At 40.1% G+C, this 17229-nt stretch overlaps 1 protein-coding gene across 2 annotated transcripts in view; it reads left to right on the plus strand.

Moving 5' to 3' along the window:
• The window catches only part of Lin52 (lin-52 DREAM MuvB core complex component), an 88446-nt gene that overhangs the window by 40319 nt on the left and 30898 nt on the right, over positions 1-17229 (plus strand). Inside the window, exon 6 of one of the 2 annotated variants that reach the window (XM_028876771.2) lies at positions 14842-14938. The exons of the other annotated variant lie outside the window; for it this stretch is intronic. Within the exon in view, the coding sequence (XP_028732604.1) occupies positions 14842-14938 (97 nt within the window). The remainder of the gene's footprint in view (positions 1-14841; positions 14939-17229) is intronic. 2 annotated transcript variants of the gene reach the window in all.

A 17229-nucleotide genomic window follows, 5' to 3' on the forward strand; every position in this document is an offset into this window, starting at 1 on the left:
ATACTTTCCCCTCTCCCCATACAGACTGTTCATTGCTCGTGTTGGCTGCAAGAAAACATCCCAGAGAACTTACTTAAAGGAAGAAAGTGTTATGGAAAGTCATGGCAAAGGAAAGCTGCCTATCTCATGAAAGCAGTCAGAAAGCAGAGAGACAGACAGACAGGAAGAATCTGGAAACAACATAGACCCTTCAAAGCCATGCCTTACAGACTCACTTCCTAAGAGCCCTTTCCGCTCTGACTTATCAGTTATGAGATCACCAGTGAAGTTAAGTGCCCTGTGATGTGATCCTCTCTCATTAGTGCCAACTAGCTGGAGGTCAAGCTTTTTGTGTTTGGGGAAATACTTAGTATCTACACTATAATGTTACTACAGTGTGAAAGAGTCAGTCTGTCAGCTCCCAAAGGATATCTGATTATCTGTGTTTTCACCACTAAATTGCCAACACTTAGCATAATTGGAACATTATAGCTATCTACTGTCTGGTACATGCGTTTTCTCTTTTTTCATTTATTGTAAGTCATATTGAGGCTAGGGGATATCGCTTTTTAGTAGAGCATTTGTTTAGTGTGGGAAAGCCCTGGATTTGAGCCCTTGCACTGTTTCCTCCAACCCCCCAAAAAATGAAAGGGTTGAGGGGAGGTCAGTTTTTATATTTGTGATGCTGTTGGGGAAAGAATATGATTTATTGCCATAAATGAGATCTGCTATTTCCTCTTCTTCTGGTCTTAGAAATTACATTGGTTTCTGATTCTGTTGTTTACTAGCAGTGTGTGAAATGAGTGTATGCACAATGGGCTGTTACCACCTCTGTGTGCTTTGATTTTTGTTTGGTAGGTACAAACGAGAGGAGGATCCTATAGGCCTGAAAACTAGACTCTTGCATAAGGAAACTCCCCTTGTCCTTTTGTTTCGCTTATGCTTTTTGCACTCTGTGTGTGTGTGTGTGTGTGTGTGTGTGTGTGTGTGTGTGTGAAGAGGGTTATGGCATGCCGGGGGTCAGAGACAATTGAGAGTCTGTTCTTTCCATCATGTGGGTTCCAGGGATCGACCTCAAGTCATCTTGCTGGACACAGCAAGCGCTCTTCCCCACTGAGCCATCTCATTGGCATTTCCCTTTTATTTCTTGTCTGCCCTCTAATTTTATCAAGAGTCTAACTGGTTTCGAAGAAATTGGTAAGCGAATCCTAGAGGTCACATTCTATTACAACACATCCAGAATGTTCAAACAGTCTTATAAAAGAACACAACTGCAGGGCTCATAATTCTTAGTTTCCCAACTTTGTTCAGAGCTGTTGTCAGCAGTGGCAAGGACAGAGAGGCACAGTGGCACAGCACTGTGCTGTCACCTGCAGCAGCCTAAGGAATTCCCTTAGTCTTTTAGGGGACCTCAACTCAGGTAAAACTGAATCCTTGGTTTTAAAGAATTTCAGGATGAGTCAGTGTCAAGCAGAGTTGAAGTTGATTAAAAATAGAAAGGTACTCAATGTGGGAGACGATGGGAGTCCAGTTCCAACCTTCTCCCACCTATCAAAGGGTTCTTGGGTGGAGGAAAGAGGAATGAGGAAATATTAGGTAGAAATATAGACCTAGACAATGAGGAGAAAGACACAGGATAACTTCAGGAGGGCTGGGTCATTACCCAGCCGCCCAGAGGTTTATTCAAAAAGCGCTTTTTATAATATGCCAAGGGGAGAGGCAAAAGACCTCCCCCTTTCAACACCAAAGCACACCGTATGGCCAAGTGTAGGCCCTTCCAAACACCTGGTAAACTCGCCTGTGGCCAAACCATCACCTTCTGCAGCCCTGCTGGGTAAAGCAAGCCCAGATTCTCTGACTCTGAGTAGGTTGGGCCCTCACAACTCAAGGAAGACTAAGGCACATTCAAGAGCATGGGTGTGGATTTCTCAAAGAAGAGTTACCAATAAGTGTCAGGTATGCACAAATACCTTTTTTGGTAGTTTCCAAGTTACATCTCAAAAGGTTGCTAAGAACCGCATATACTCTTTCAATAAATGAGATTATAGGGTGTATCTGGAGGTGTGTTTGATGGGGTTGCAATTTTTTTGGCTTTGCTTTTTTTTTTTGTGTTGTGTTTTGGTTTTTCAAGACAGTGTTTCTCTTTGTAGCCCTGGATGTCTTAGAACTCACTCTGTAGACAGGGCTGGCCTCACACAGAGATCTGCCTGGCTCTGCTTCCACATGCTGAAACTAAAAGCGTGCGTCACCACCACCTGGCGATGGGTTACAATTTGATAAGCTAAGACCATGGAGCCTCTAAGGTTGCACAAGGGGTCATGACAGGTCCTTTTAGCAAATGGTTTTCATGAGGTTTCTAGAAAATGGTTAGTTTACAGCTTGGTTGGGAGAAAGATCATCCACCCTTAGGCCTTAAGCATGGTTCATTCCTGTTAAAACGTTCTTAAACGAACTCTTCCTATATAAAGGAATATTGTCTCTATTTTAGCACTCTTCACAGCAGATATGATTATGTGGCACTTCACTCTTGGCTGACAGGAGGCTCCAGGATAAAGTATTCGATTCTGTCTCCAGGTCCCCATAATTTCCTTGTCTTTCTTCCTGTCCCAACTACAGCAATCAGTGCATGGGAGAGTGGCGTGGAGATGCCATGTAGATCAGTGGAACGAGACTGAGCGCCTAGACATCAGTCTTTGCGTTTACAGTCACTTGGCTTTTGACAAGAGTTCAAAACTGCTTGAAAGGGGGAACTACAGTCTCTTTAACAAATGACATAAAGACAACTGAATATTCATAGCAAAATTTAAAATCATACCTCACTCCTCCCCAAAATATACAAAAACTAACTGAAAATAGATCATTGTCTTAAATATAAGGGTTAGAACTTTTAAAACTCTTAAAAAGAAATCAGCATATTCATGACCTTCATATTAGCAGTGGCTTCTTAGATATGATACCATATCTAAGCATATAGTGTAAAGCCTATGAGGTCCGTCAAAGTACAGAGCTTTGTGCTGTAAAAGTACCATTGAGAATTGAGGGGGAGGTAGAGAGAGGAAAGTAACGGTATGCACATTGACAGATGAGTGGTTAAACAACTGCATTGGCCACATGCAATGGACTGTTACTCACCTCTGAAAGAAGGAAAATCTGACCTATAGCTTTGAGGGTATTACACAGTAAGACAAATCCCATATGATTCCATTCGCTTGAGATAACTAAAGTGATCAAGTTCATTGAGACAAAAGCAGACGAGTGCTTGCCAGCTGAGAGGAGAGGGGCATGAGAAGTTATGTTTAATGGTTTCAGAGTTTCCATTGTGGAAGATGAAAAGTTCTCGAGATCGGTTGTTTGATATTAATTCATCTTAATGATACCAGGTGAATTGTACATTTAAAAATAGTTAAGATGGTGAATTTTAATGTGTAGATCACTATAACTTTAAAAAGAGAGGTGCGATTTTTATGATATGTGAATTATGACTCAATTTTTAAGGTTGTATGAGGAAAAAGAAAATACCTTGTCCAAGAGTCACTAAGGGATGGAAGGAGCCTGTTTTATAAGGCTGCTTCTAGTTGAAGGATCTTTTTTCTTTTTTTGGTTTTTTGAGACAGGGTTCCTCTGTGTAGCTTTGCGCCTTTCCTGGAACTCGCTTTGGAGACCAGGCTAGCCTCGAACTCACAGAGATCCACCTGCCTCTGCCTCCCGAGTGCTGGGATTAAAGGCGTGAGCCACCACTGCCCGGCGGATCTTTTTTCTTTAATGTATACTGATTTAATGTTCCTCAAGTCATGAATGAGTCTCATTCACATCTCCTTTTCCTTTATCTTTCAGAATGGGTATGAAATTATCTCCTGATCTTCCCTGGTGTTATTTTAATATTTGGGGTCCTACCAAGGGTTAACATCTATTTCTTCAGATTTGTATATTATAATAAGGATAATAAGTAGGTCATTTATTATGGGCTATTTTGAAAAGCAATGTGCTAGATAGACCTTGGTTGTCAAATACATAAGCATCTCTCAAAGCACTAATGATCTTGTTAGGGAAACAAGGCAGTTTATGAAGGTTGCTCACAGTGAAGACAGTGTGCTAAGTGCAAGGTGCTTGACTAGCCTAGTTTACAGACGCTAGGGATAGAGTAGACCATGGGGAAAGTGAAAGAGAAGAAGCAAATACTTACCAGTGGTAAATTAGTTCCCTCCCCCCTGTCAGATATATCATTCCATGTAGCAGTTGCTATTACATTGGCCAACTCAAATCCTTGTATTCATACCCATTTCTCTGTTGACAGTCCAGTAAAAAAACCATTGCTTGTCTGTCTGTTCTTACACATATAAACCAGTAATGAAACAGAAAGGCAGATCGTGAGGCATAATTTGGCCACTAACTGTGTAGTGCCTCTCTATATTTGTCCTATTTATTAAGCCTGTGAGTGGCAACAAAGAAAAATGGGAAAGTCACCACTGTTGTGCATCTCTGGCCTAATGAATTTGACCTGTACCTTGACAGTGGTTTTGATTGTTTTTGCTTTCTGTGTTGAATGGATTTACTACTCATCGGAGTCTCGAAGACCCTTCTTTTAAGGTAAATACCCTTTTCTTTTTGGAAGTGCCTTTTCCATGTCAGCTGTCTCCTTCTTTAGGCCCTGCAGTGACAGTTTTAAACAGTGGTAGGCTCAGCTCATGGTAACGCCTGAAGCAGTTAGCTACTATTGCAGCTAATGGTTTCTAACTACTCGAGGATCGTTTAAAAAGATTAGCAAGAACAGTGTTAAGAACTCCCAGCAGCCCTGAAATATATCAGTTCTGGCTTGGCAGGCTGTGACCCAGGACTATGCAGTGTTTTATTACCCTCAGCTCTATCAGGACACACACTCATAGCACCACTTTTGTAGCAGATATGTTTATAACTCTACAAAATGATTAGACTGACATAAAGCAATTCTCTAAATTCATAGGTATTAAAATATTCTGGCAGCTGTCTCCTGTCTGCCCTTAGGTTGAGACATCATGATGAGATAAGACTGCATCAGGCTGATGGGTACGTGAGTGAGGTTAGACACAGTAGTCTCACGTTGTTGACAAGGGTCTTAGTCACTATGAATAGAGAAATCTTGGGAGAGAGGTTCCAATTATAGTAATTCCATTCGATTCTAGTAATAGTCTTGATTTTAAGAAAGTACTTTAAACACATTCCATATGGTCATATAAGAAGGAAGGGTATAAAAATGTCTTTGAATTCTAACTAAAGTAACTTACTTGACATTGAAAAACATCATCTAAACTAGATGTGATATTTCACACACACATAAACAGCTCCAGGGAGGTAGAAACCGGAAGATTGTTAGTTTGAGGTCAGCCTGGACTATATAATGCATTTGCAGCCAGCCTAAACTAATATGACTGTCTCAAAAAGCCAAAGGCTAAGGTGGTATGATGGCTGTTGCATGTAATTCCAGCATGTGGGAGTCTCCGGCAGGAGACTGGTACCAGGAGTTTAAGGCCAGTCTGGGCCACAAGGTTCAAGAGACACTGACTGATAAACACAAAAAGAAAGCCAAGGGCAGCAATGTAGCTTAGCTGGTCTAGCATGTACAAAGTCCTGAATTCCACCCCCAGAACCACAAAACAAAACAAGAAATGAAAAAGCATATTCTCTTTAGGAGCTAGAGGCTCTGGTTAGGGTTAAGAAAGTTTTTTTTTTTTTTTTTTTGTTTTTTTTTTTTTTTTTTTCGAGACAGGGTTTCTCTGTGTAGCTTTGCGCCTTTCTGGAGCTCACTTGGTAGCCCAGGCTGGCCTCGAACTCACAGAGATCCTCCTGGCTCTGCTTCCCGAGTTAAGAGAGTTTAAAAGAGAGCTGGAATAGAGCTTCAGGTATTGACACAGGATTTTCTGTCCTCACACTGGGTCTCTAGTAATCCCTGCACTCTAGATCCAGGTAGGGGCCTCAGAGTCTGGGAGGGGGTAGTCATCTCAGCAGCTTTCTGAGCTCTTTCCCTAAGCACTTCCTGCCTGCTTCATGTTGATTCAGATTATTTTAACTTCAAACAATTTGTGGTTTGAAATATTGTTCTGGAATTAGTAAGTTACTGTTAAAGAACATCTGAAGCTCCATAATTTGTAAAGGATTATTTAGCTCTCAGTTCTGAAGGGTTGAAGTTTAAGTTAACTGTGTATGTACATATGGTAAGACACGCATGCTGCGTGTTAATACAGCAGAAAAGCGCCGGGCGGTGGTGGCGCACGCCTTTAATCCCAGCATTTGGGAGGCAGAGGCAGGCGGATCTCTGAGTTCGAGCCAGCCTGGGCTAAAGTGAGCTGCAGGAAAGGCGCAAAGCTACACAGAGAAAACCTGTCTCGAAAAAACAAAAAAAAAAAAAAAAAAAAATACAGCAGAAAAGCAAGGGAGAATATGCAAAGGAGGTAAAAAGTGGGAGTGGCCTTACTCTGTAACAATCTCTTTTGCCTTTGCTGAGAAATAGGAACATTCATGCAACCATTTTGGGAAACTGGTAGGCAATATCTGCTAAGGCTTTTCAGACATGTGCCCTATGACTCAGTGATTCTAGTGCCAGATGAATATCCTAAAAATAGAAAAGCACAGATTTGTGTATCAAAAGATGCATACAAGGTTAGGGAGATGGCTGGTAATAATCTTAAGTGCATTGACAGTAGCCTGAATAATGTAATCATGTGTTTGCAAGAATATTATAGAGGATCGAGAGGTGGCTCAGCAGTTGAGAGCACTTGCAGGAGACCCGGGTTTGGTTCTCAACACCCACATGACAGCTCACAACTACCTACAACTCAGTTTTCAGGAATCCAGAGGCGTCTTCTGACCTTTTTGGGCTCCTGAATGTACGCAGTACACATACATATACTCTCACACACATACACATTAAATAAATAATAAACATTTTAAAAGAATAGAATAGAATATTTATAGCTATGAAAATACATGAACTGTTAATTGTATGCAGTAGCACAGGTCATCATAGGAACGTTGAGTGATACAAAAATACAAAAGAGCACAGGTTAGACAGTCTCATTCATATAACGTTCAAAGACACCTAGTCAAGTCAAAACAAGGGTTGCCTTGGGATTGGGATTGCTGAGGGGACCCACAGGCAGAGAGGCTCTTGGGTGACTGTAGTCATTCTCTTTATATTTTGTTGTTTCAATGAATATGTGATTTTGTAAAGTTTCTTATATAATTATACATATAATGATATAGTTTCCTGTATATGTGTTAAGCCTCTAAAATTAAAAGTTTGTAAAGACAAGAAGTAAAAATGGAAATAAATCGACAGGAGTCTGATAACCAGTTTTTCCTTAAGTTGAAATGTATCGCTTACAGCTGGGTTTGGTTTGAAGCTCTTGAAAGAAGGCTATCGAACAGCAGTGGTTTCCTAGCCAGATAGGAAGAGAGCTTGAAGACGAAAGGAACCCACCCTCCAGACTTCAAAATGACTTCTTAACTGACTTACATAATGGAGTAAGAATATTGAAGGGGTTTCTGGGGTGTTTTTGTCACTGGTAGCTATTAATGTATATAATGTCTTTGTGCCTTAAAGTTTGGGTTTGTTTTTATTTGGTTTTTGCCTTTTGAGACAGTCTCTCACTATATATATAGCCTAGGCTGACCTAGAACTCACTATGTAGACCAGGCTGTCTTTGAACTCATAGAGACCTGCCTGTCTCTGCCTCCCAAGTGCTGGAATTAAAATTGTGTGTCAACATGCCTGGCTGATTGTGGTTTTTTGTTTTTTAAAAAACACAAACTTCCTTAATAATAAAAATTTTGCTCACAGTGCATCATTAAACGAGGTGTCACTGGATTACAGAAAGGATGATAATGAATATGATTCAGTAGATGGCAGCATTTCCTTTGAAGTTTTTTAGTTAAAAGGTAGGTATATAGGGTGAATCTTAGCAACTTTTTCTATAGGAATGAAAAGAGTCCCATAAGTGGAATAAGTAGACAAGAATTTTTTTCATTTGCTATATTACTGTCTTGAATGAACCAACAAAATTTAAAATCCAAAAACAACTAAAAGACCTAATTTTCTACATAAAATCATAGAATAGCCTTTAGAAGTTTACTTACTATGTTATTACTTCAGAGAGTGTTAATATTTAGGAATATCTGTATATGTTCCAAGCTTGAGATTATTACTAACTGCTTTGGGCAAAGATGTTGGTGAAATTTTCTGACAAGGAGTGTAGTAGAATAGAAATTAAAAGAAAAAATAAAGTTAATCTGTATTGCTGTTGATTTAAAAAATTTTTATTTTCTGTGTATGGGTATTTTGCCTGCATGTACATAGATGTTGTTTGCATGCCTGGTCCCACAAAGACTAGAAAAGGGGTCAGATCTCCTGAAACTGGATAGCAAATTGTGAGCCTTCTTGTGGGTGCTGAAAATCAACCCCAGGTCCTCAGGAAGAACAGCAAGTGCTCTCAACCACTGAGCGATCTCTCCAGGCAGCTCCCCCACAAAATAATTCTTAAAAAATTTATCAGTCAAAAGACAAAACATGCCTATTAAGTAGAATAGGTTCAGTTACTAAAAACTTGGAGTCAGAAGAATGATACTCATCTTGACTTTGCACTATATCAGCTAGTGACTGATAGCCTAAATTTTCCTTTTCTTGTCTGTGAAATACAGATAGTAAATAATAACTTTTCAGCATTCCTCGTGGGTTGTTGAGTATACCAAAGGATGGTTTGTCTTTAGGGCACTGTGGATGATGCTACAATTTTTTTTTTTTTTTTTTTTTTCCGAGACAGGGTTTCTCTGTGTAGCTTTGCGCCTTTCCTGGGACTCACTTGGTAGCCCAGGCTGGCCTCGAACTCACAGAGATCCGCCTGACTCTGCCTCCCGAGTGCTGGGATTAAAGGCGTGCGCCGCCGCCGCCGCCGCCACGCACCGCCGACCACCACCACCACCACCACCACCACCACCACCACCCGGCTTACAATGTTTTTTATACTGTTCAGTTGTTTCCTGGAGTTTTCCTATAGTGGAAAACATATATCATAGCTTTAACAGCATCATTATTTCAGTTTTTACTAATAGGCCTTGAAGAAAGTGCACTCACATGCTTTGGCTCTTAAAACTGTTGACTCCATTTTACAGATGACAAAGGTCTGGACCAGTCCAAGAGCTGTGAATTTAGTCTAAGCCATCTAACTCCATGGCCATTACTTTTAGCATGTAATGCTCTGGTTACTGTGATGTACTTCAGGGATTTTTTAAAAGCAATTTATTTTTATTTTATGTACATTGGTATTTTGCCTGCATATATGTCTGTGTGAAAGTGTCAAGTCCCCTGGAACTGGAGTTACAGACAGTTGTGAGCTGCCATGTAGGTGCTGGGAATTGAACCTGGGTCCTCTGGAAAAGCAGCCAGTGCTCTTAACCATCTCTCTAGCCCCTGGGATTTTTTAAATTACATTTCTGTGTGTGTGTGTGTGTGTGTGTGTGTGTGTGTGTGTGTGTGTGTGTGTGTGTGTGTGTAGAGAATATCAGAGAACAACTTGAAGGATTCAGTTCTCTCTTCCACCCTGTGTGTCCAGGTGATCTCATGTAGTTGTCAAGCCTTGGTGGTTGGTGACTACCTGCTGAGCCATCCTGCTGGCCCTCCTGACACACTTCATCTGGCTTTCCTGCATGTGATATTTGTAATGAAGACATTGGACCTTAAAGGAAAAGTGTGTTTCACTTGGGGATTAGTAACAGAATTCTAGTGCATGCAATGACCAATTTGAGAGGCTAGGACGTTTATTCTTCTGACTTAAGCTTCTGTATTTTGTCTTTAGAGCACAGGCAAATAATTTCTAGAAGATTCAGCTTAAGGAGAGGAATAAAGAGGGATATACAGTCTAGAGTGTTAAGCTGTCTAGGTTAAGCATGTGCTGTCTTTATTTACAGGCACCTCTTCTAATGTTAGACTGTCTTTGCTTTTCCTTTCTTTCTACATATTGTGCACATGCCTTTTTAAAGCTGTTTTCTGCTTATTGTAATTTATATGTTAATAATGTCTTTTGGAAAAGTACATTCAAAATTGATAACTAATTATGTTAGCGACTTAATGTACTTTTGCTTAATTCCTGTTAGGCAAAAATAGGTTTAGTTTTAAATTTATGAATGTGTTATCTTTCAATATTCCAAAGATAATTTTTAGTAGAAAGTGGTTTTTGTTGTTGTTGTTGTTGTTTTTTCCCAAAATTATGCCTTGTTCTGTAAGTACATAAAATTACTATTCATATTTTGGCTACTTTCTGATCTATTTGGTAAATTGTCGCAATTTTTTAAATAAATATTTTATTCTATTATAGTTTTGTATGTAAAAGGGAGTTCTCGTACTACCTAAATCCATTTCCCCTGTTGTTATTAGTGTGGTGCATTTGTTGGTGAAATGGCTGTTGAGGTAAGCCTTGGCCTGTTAGCATGATGCCCTGAGTTCAATCCTTGGAACTCCATAAAAATGGAAGGTGAAGAAGGCCTGGAGAGATGGCTCAGTGGTTAAGAGCACTGGCTGCTCTTCCAGAGGACCTGGGTTCAATTCCCAAAAGTTTATAATCCACGTAGCAGCTCATAATTGTCTGTAACTCCAGTTCCAGGGTACCCAACACCCTCATACATGTAGGTAAAACATCAGTTGCACATTAAAAAGTTAAAAGAAAAAAAGGAAGGTGAGAACCACCTTCACTTTAAAAGGTGTTCTCTGTGGCACATTGTGTCTGCACACGCAATAATAAACAATTCTTAAAATTCTTAGTTTAAAAATTAATGAATAACCTGGGTGGTGGTGGCACATGCCTTTATATCCTAGCACTCGAGGCAGAGGAAGGCTATCTCTCAGATCTCTGAGATCTGATTTTGAGTCCAGCGTGATATAGAATGCGTTCCAGGGCAGCCAGGCTACACAGAGAAACCCTGTTTCGATGATGATGATGATGATGAAGAAGAAGAAGAAGAAGAAGAAGAAGAAGAAGAAGAAGAAGAAGAATCAAAAAAATCCATAAATTTAGGTTTTCTTAATTTATTCTTAAAGTCACTTTTCTATCCAAGGTAACAAATTACAGTTAGTAGTCACACCTCCTTAGGCTCTTCTTAGCCAAGGCAATTTCTCAGGTTTTCCTTGTGTTTGAAGACTTGTTTTTTTTTGTTTTTTGTTTTTTGTTTTTTAGAGGTGCTGGTGAGGGATACTGTAGAATGTTCCTCAGCTGGAAGTCAGCTGATGTGTGTCTCATAGTTATGGTTTGTCTTCCACTGTATACATTGTGTTATATGGGGGAAGTCAGGTGAGAATTTGAAAATGTTAATGGTGGATAAGTAAAAATAAGCATCAACTGTGTTCTTTGTTGACACTGAAATATTGACAACAATCTTTGCATTTTTAAAATATTTTTATGTTTTTCATAAGAAATCAGGTCTAATTCTGCTGGCAGCAGGAGTCTTGTTGATGGAATCTACTCATGCCCTGAAGCACTTTCTTCTCTAATTTCACCTAGTGGGGACATTTTGGATACATTTTAATGTTACTCCTACAAGCTTTATTTAATCTGTATTGGCCTTTAACTAGTAATGGGCAATTTGGGGTGAATTGTTAATTGATTCGAATTGTGGAAATTCTATGCAAAGCTCTCTGTCAGTGTAGCCTAGAGTGGTGTAAGACTCAAACAGGATCTGGTTTAGTTACTATTCTAAGATGAATGCTTCAGAAGTATTACGTCAGTGGTTTGGGTTTGTATTCCAGCCTGGTTTAAACTCTGCTAAGAATTATTGTCTTTTAAATCACTGAGGTCCTCAATTCTACTCCATTAAGGGCCACTTTTCTGCCAATCAAAAGGCAGCATCTCAGAGATTGATTTTTTGTTACACTGGATAGTTATAGCTGCCTGGTGACAGCATTTCCAGCTCTTTTATGTAAACAGAAAGCAATCAGATAAGCACTAATCCAAGGATTACGGGGACCCAAATCCAGGGCCCGAAGAGTCTGTGCGGTGTGTGTCACTGGCTCTTTGCCTTCTAGTGTCAAGCAATGTCTCTCTCCTGGAAAGCCTGCCTGCTGCTTGTACTGCCTGTTAGGTGTCTGTATGCTAAACCAAAACAGCAAGTCCTGAGTGGAATTCAGAAAGACACTCACATTTCCATAAATAAATTAGGAATTCAGCGGTTTCCTCGGGCTAATCAGGGCAGGCTGATAAACCTTGCTAGCTGTTTAATAAATGAATTGTGACTGATTACCTATTAATATGGACGCCTCAGGAATTCACCCTGGGGGAACAGAGCAGTGAAATAGAGAGGGGCATGGCCCCTTGGGAAATCAGGGCTTCATGTTTGCAGCTTAAATATCTCTGTGAAGTATCAATAAGGAGGTAATTGAATTTTGAACACAAACATGAGTGCTAGATGGATGAAAGGGGGAGGGGGACCAGATCGGCTCTTCTCTGCCCCTGCATTCTCCCCTCCCCTTTTCCTTAGAGACCACTCTGGTAAAGATAGATGCTAAATCCATTAAATAAAGATTAGAGTCTGTCGTTGTAGAAAATGGCAGCTTAGCTGGATCCGTGTGCAAATTGGGGCCTTTTGCAATACAGAAAATTAAAATATACATTTTTAACAAGTGTGCTATCCTGCTAGCAACGGCGCCAGGCCAGCTCGGGCTCTTCCTTGGGATTGGCTTTTGTTTGGACACCTCACTTTCTCTTGTAGTAGTGCCAATCTTTTCTGTATTCCGGGAGCAGAAGGGGCTGGGTTTATTTATTTATTTTTAAAGCTTCTGGTGAGGCCTTTCTCTAGCATCCTGCTTGTTCGTAATCAGAGCAGTGGGAAGGAGATTACTGTCCCATGAATTGACGGTAGATAAATGTCCCCTCCCCTTAACTGGTGGGCCCAGAAGAGCCCAATCACTTGTATTTCAGGGATGATTGGAGACTGTACAGCTGAGCAAGAAAGGCCTAAAGACTGACATAAACATTGATGTTTTGGATGCAATTTTACTTGGCTTTATTTCCTCTAGATAAGGTTATTGATTTGCTTTGTCCTGCTAGTTTAAGCCAGATAAAGTCATACTAACATAGAGAAAGAATTGGCATCATTTGGTTACAAATCATACTTATCCCTTTGTTAGCAATGACAGAAACCAAGCTGTAAGTGCTTTGCTTTGTCGTGTGATTGCGTTTTAGACTTACCTATTTATTTAACATGGCTGTGTGTGTGTGCCTGAGTGTGTGTCTGTGCACCATGTGGGTGCAGAAGCCTGTGGTGTCAGATCCTTGGAACTGGAGATACAGACAGTAGTAAGCCACCATGTGGTCTGAACCTGGGTCCTCTGTAAGAGCAGTGATTGCCCTGAACCCCAGTGCCGTCTCTACAACCCTTAAGTACTTTTCTTAAAATTTTATATTACATTTATTTATTTTGTGGCTGTGGTTAGAAGTCAGGAAAAACTTTTGGAAGTTATAGCTCTCCTTCCACCTGTGGGTCCCAGGGATTGAACTCAGATTGTAAGGCTTGGTGGCAAGCACCTTTACCCACCAGGCCACCTGTCCAGCCTAAATACTTACCTTTATGTGACTACTCAATGTTGGCATTTTGGACTGAGGTTTTAGTTGACCATCGTTATTACCAGATATTAATTGTTATGTGGCATGGGCGATGGTGAAAAACATGTAACTTTTTCAATCCCAGATGTTTCTTTTGAAAACAAATCATTTCATAATATTGCTTATAAAATTCCTGTTTCTTTTTGGATTCTACAAGATAAAATTTAAATTCGCTTAGACCATCATGAACGGCATGAAGCTTCTACTTATCTTAAAGAACTTCAAATAAATTTTTGTCCTTCACTGGAGCTTCTACACTTGAGGCTTTGAGACTTTGCCATGGAAGAAAAAAACAATACAGCTCCTTAGTTCTAGTAATCAAGGATCATTTGCCAGATGGTGTTTTGTTGTTGTTTTGTGGGGCTTTTTGTTTTTGTTTGTTTTTAAGAGACAGCCTTACTATGTGGCCCTGGCTAGTTTGGAAGTCACTATGTAGACAAAACTGCACTCAAATCATAGAGATCCTCCTGTTTCTGCCTCTACCTCCTGAATGCTGGGATTAAAGGTGTGCTCCACTATGCTCTTCCTCAATTCCGTAATTCTCTTTTCCTAAGCTTTCTGGGGATTTTAGCATAGCTCTCATTCAGTAAAGTATTTCTTGGCTTTGTGTATTCATACTAGAAAATTATCTGCAGGTAACATTGCTTCTTTTTTCCCTTTTATTGAAAATAGCTTTTTTTCCCCCCCTCACATAATTTATCCTGATTACAGTTTCCACTCCCTCTACTCTTCCCAGATCTACCCCTTTCTGTCTCATTAGAAAACAAACAGGCTTCTAAGGGATGATAATAAAATATAAGATAAAACAAATCAATGCATCAGAATAGGACAAAACAAGTAAACAGAGGAAGAGCCCAAGAAAAGGCACATGAAGCAGATATAGATGCAGAGGCCCATGCGTTTGTACTGTCTGGAATCCCATAAAAACACTAAACTGGAAGCCATAGAACAGGAAAATGACACTTTCCACTTCCTCTTCTGCAGAGTTCCCAGAGCCCTGAAGGGAGGGATTTGCTAGAGACATTCTGTTTAGGGCTGAGTGTTACAAGGTCTCTCATTCTCTGCATAATGTCTGGCTGTGGGTGTCTGTATTTGTTCCCATCTGCTGCAGGAGGAAGCTTCTCTGATGATGACTGAGCAAGACACTGATCTATGAATATAGCAGAATGTCATTAGGAGTCATTTTATTGCTACATTTTTTTGTTAGTTTGTTTTATAACAATAGTATTTGACTTTACCCTAGGTCCGTCCCTAAGCTATCTAGCCTGGGATTCCTGGTCACCCAAGCAGTATCGGATACGGGTTCCATCTCGTGGAGTGTGCCTTAAGTCACATCAGAGGTTGGTTGGTGACTCCCACAAACCTGCCACCATTGCCCTAGCTAGCATATATTGCAGTCAGGACAGCGTTGTAGATGAAAGGCTTTATAACATCGCTTCTTAAAGTTACTGATTTAAGTTTGGCTGTATGGGTAGTGCTCAAGGGTGTCTTGTTTAAGTAATTTCAAGAATGGTTTCACCTAGTGTTCATAAATTTCCTAAATTACAAAAAGTACACATGTGTATTGGTGGAGTATTCATAGCTGTTATCTATCAGTCTTAAAAAGAATTGTGTTCCCCATCACAGCCTAGTACCTCAGAATGTGACCTTATTTGGAAATAGAGTCTTTACAGAGGAAATCAAATTAAAACATGGTCCTCAATGTGAGGCCTAATCCAACATGGCCACAAAAGGGAGTAAAGAGAGGAAAGGCACGGGGGGGGGATATATATATATGATCTACAAGCCAAGGGAGTTGTAGAACAGGTGCTTCCTTCAAATCCCTCGGAAGAAACCAACTGTCTAACCTCCAGAACTACAAAAAAATAGAAGTCTAATATTGAATCACTGGCTTTGTTATTTGTTGTGGTGGCCATAGCTAACTAAGGTAGTCTCTTAGCTCTTTTGTGGCTTCCATCTGCAAATTACAGAACCCCGACTTCTGTGGACTGCAAGCTGAGATGCTCCACCTAACAAGTGGTCCAGACATGCTTCATTTTCCAGATTGGTTTTCAGCAACTCAGCATTGGAGACCCATGTTAGGGGTCTCCTTCTAATTCATCTTCCCCTCCCCCCATCTATTTCCCCTTCAGTGTGCTCAGTTCCTTCTGAGATTGGCCTCTCTCATATTTTCAAGATGGCCGGTACAGGTTTTACATCATATGATAACAGTAGTACTTGAAGAAGAAGAAGAGTTCTTTTCATCAGTCAGAAAAATTCAGAAGCTTTACGATGGATTCCCCTCATGTGCCATTGAATGAATACTGGTTACATTCCTATGCCCAGATCTTTCCCTTTAAAGGAAATGAGATGACCATGACTGACTTAGATGGATCAGTAAAAAGTTTATGCTTTGGGGTTGGAAGGTCCCCAGCCTTCCCTAAGCATCCCATAGCACTCTGTATTTGAATAGAACCTCAGTTTGGGCTGGGGATGTAGCTCAGATGGTGTAGTGCTTGCCTAGCATAGACAAAAGGCTGGGTCAACTCCCCAGGCAAACGGACCAGAAGTCCAAAGTCATCCTTCACTATATAGCAAGAATGAAGTCAGACTGAGATACATGGGGAGCGGGGAGGGCGGAAAGGAGAGAGAGAGAAAAGGAAAAGAAGGAAGGAAAAAAATGCTGGCTGGGCAAGATATGTGGTGACAAATTCTGAAATCACATCAGGAGGCAGAGATAGAAAGATCATGAATTAGAGACCAACCTGGGCTACATAACAAAGCTTGGCCTCTTACCTTTCTGTGCCTTTATAAATTTCTATAATTTACAATTATAGATTAAGAGGCTTTAGGTCTTCTAGGGTGGCTGCTCTTCTTCCCATCCACTTTATGTAGTCCTATATGTATAGGACTTGATGAGAATTCATTTTATATTAATTATTTATAGTAAAGGAAACAATTTCGCTTTTTAAAGATTTTTTTTTGCATATCTTTCCCACTTTCAAAAATCCTTTATACTGTAGGTAATGCTCGTTTTCACAGATATCTTCTAGTTAATGTGTGCTCAACATTAATTAACTTACTCTTTACTTTCCCAAGCACTAATGGAAATACTAGATTATAACCAATCTAATACTCTGTGGACATTCTACCAGACACTTTGCTTAATGTGATTTAAGGCAGTGTATAATCACTTCTTGCAGTCTTAAGGCCAGTTTTCAATTCAGGAGACTCATATATCCTGTCTAGTTTTAATTAATTTTGCAAGGAAGGTGCCAGGAGCAGCAGTATGAAGTGCTTTCATATAATCGGGTTATTTCATCTATTGGTCCTTGTCAGCCACTCATCTTGTGACTTTATCATAACAAAATATGAAGGAGTTTCTCATGTAGTTTGTAGTCTCGGTCTGCACCTCCCATGCATGAGTTGAGTAACTGTATACTTAGCATTGTCTTACTCAGACGAGAGAGTAGAGAATTTCTTTTAGTAGTTGCTAGTTTTGTTTGTTTGTTTGTTTGTTTGTTCGTTTGGGTTTGGGGTCTTTTGTTGTTTGTTTGTTTTGTTTCTAACTAGGATTTGGGGATGGCCTTTAATTGGCATCAAGTGCCCCACAGTGGAATTGGTTAGACAAACATAATATATAACAGCCAAA

This window comes from Peromyscus leucopus, chromosome 14, assembly GCF_004664715.2.
Source record: "Peromyscus leucopus breed LL Stock chromosome 14, UCI_PerLeu_2.1, whole genome shotgun sequence".
NCBI classification, from domain to species: domain Eukaryota; kingdom Metazoa; phylum Chordata; class Mammalia; order Rodentia; family Cricetidae; genus Peromyscus; species Peromyscus leucopus.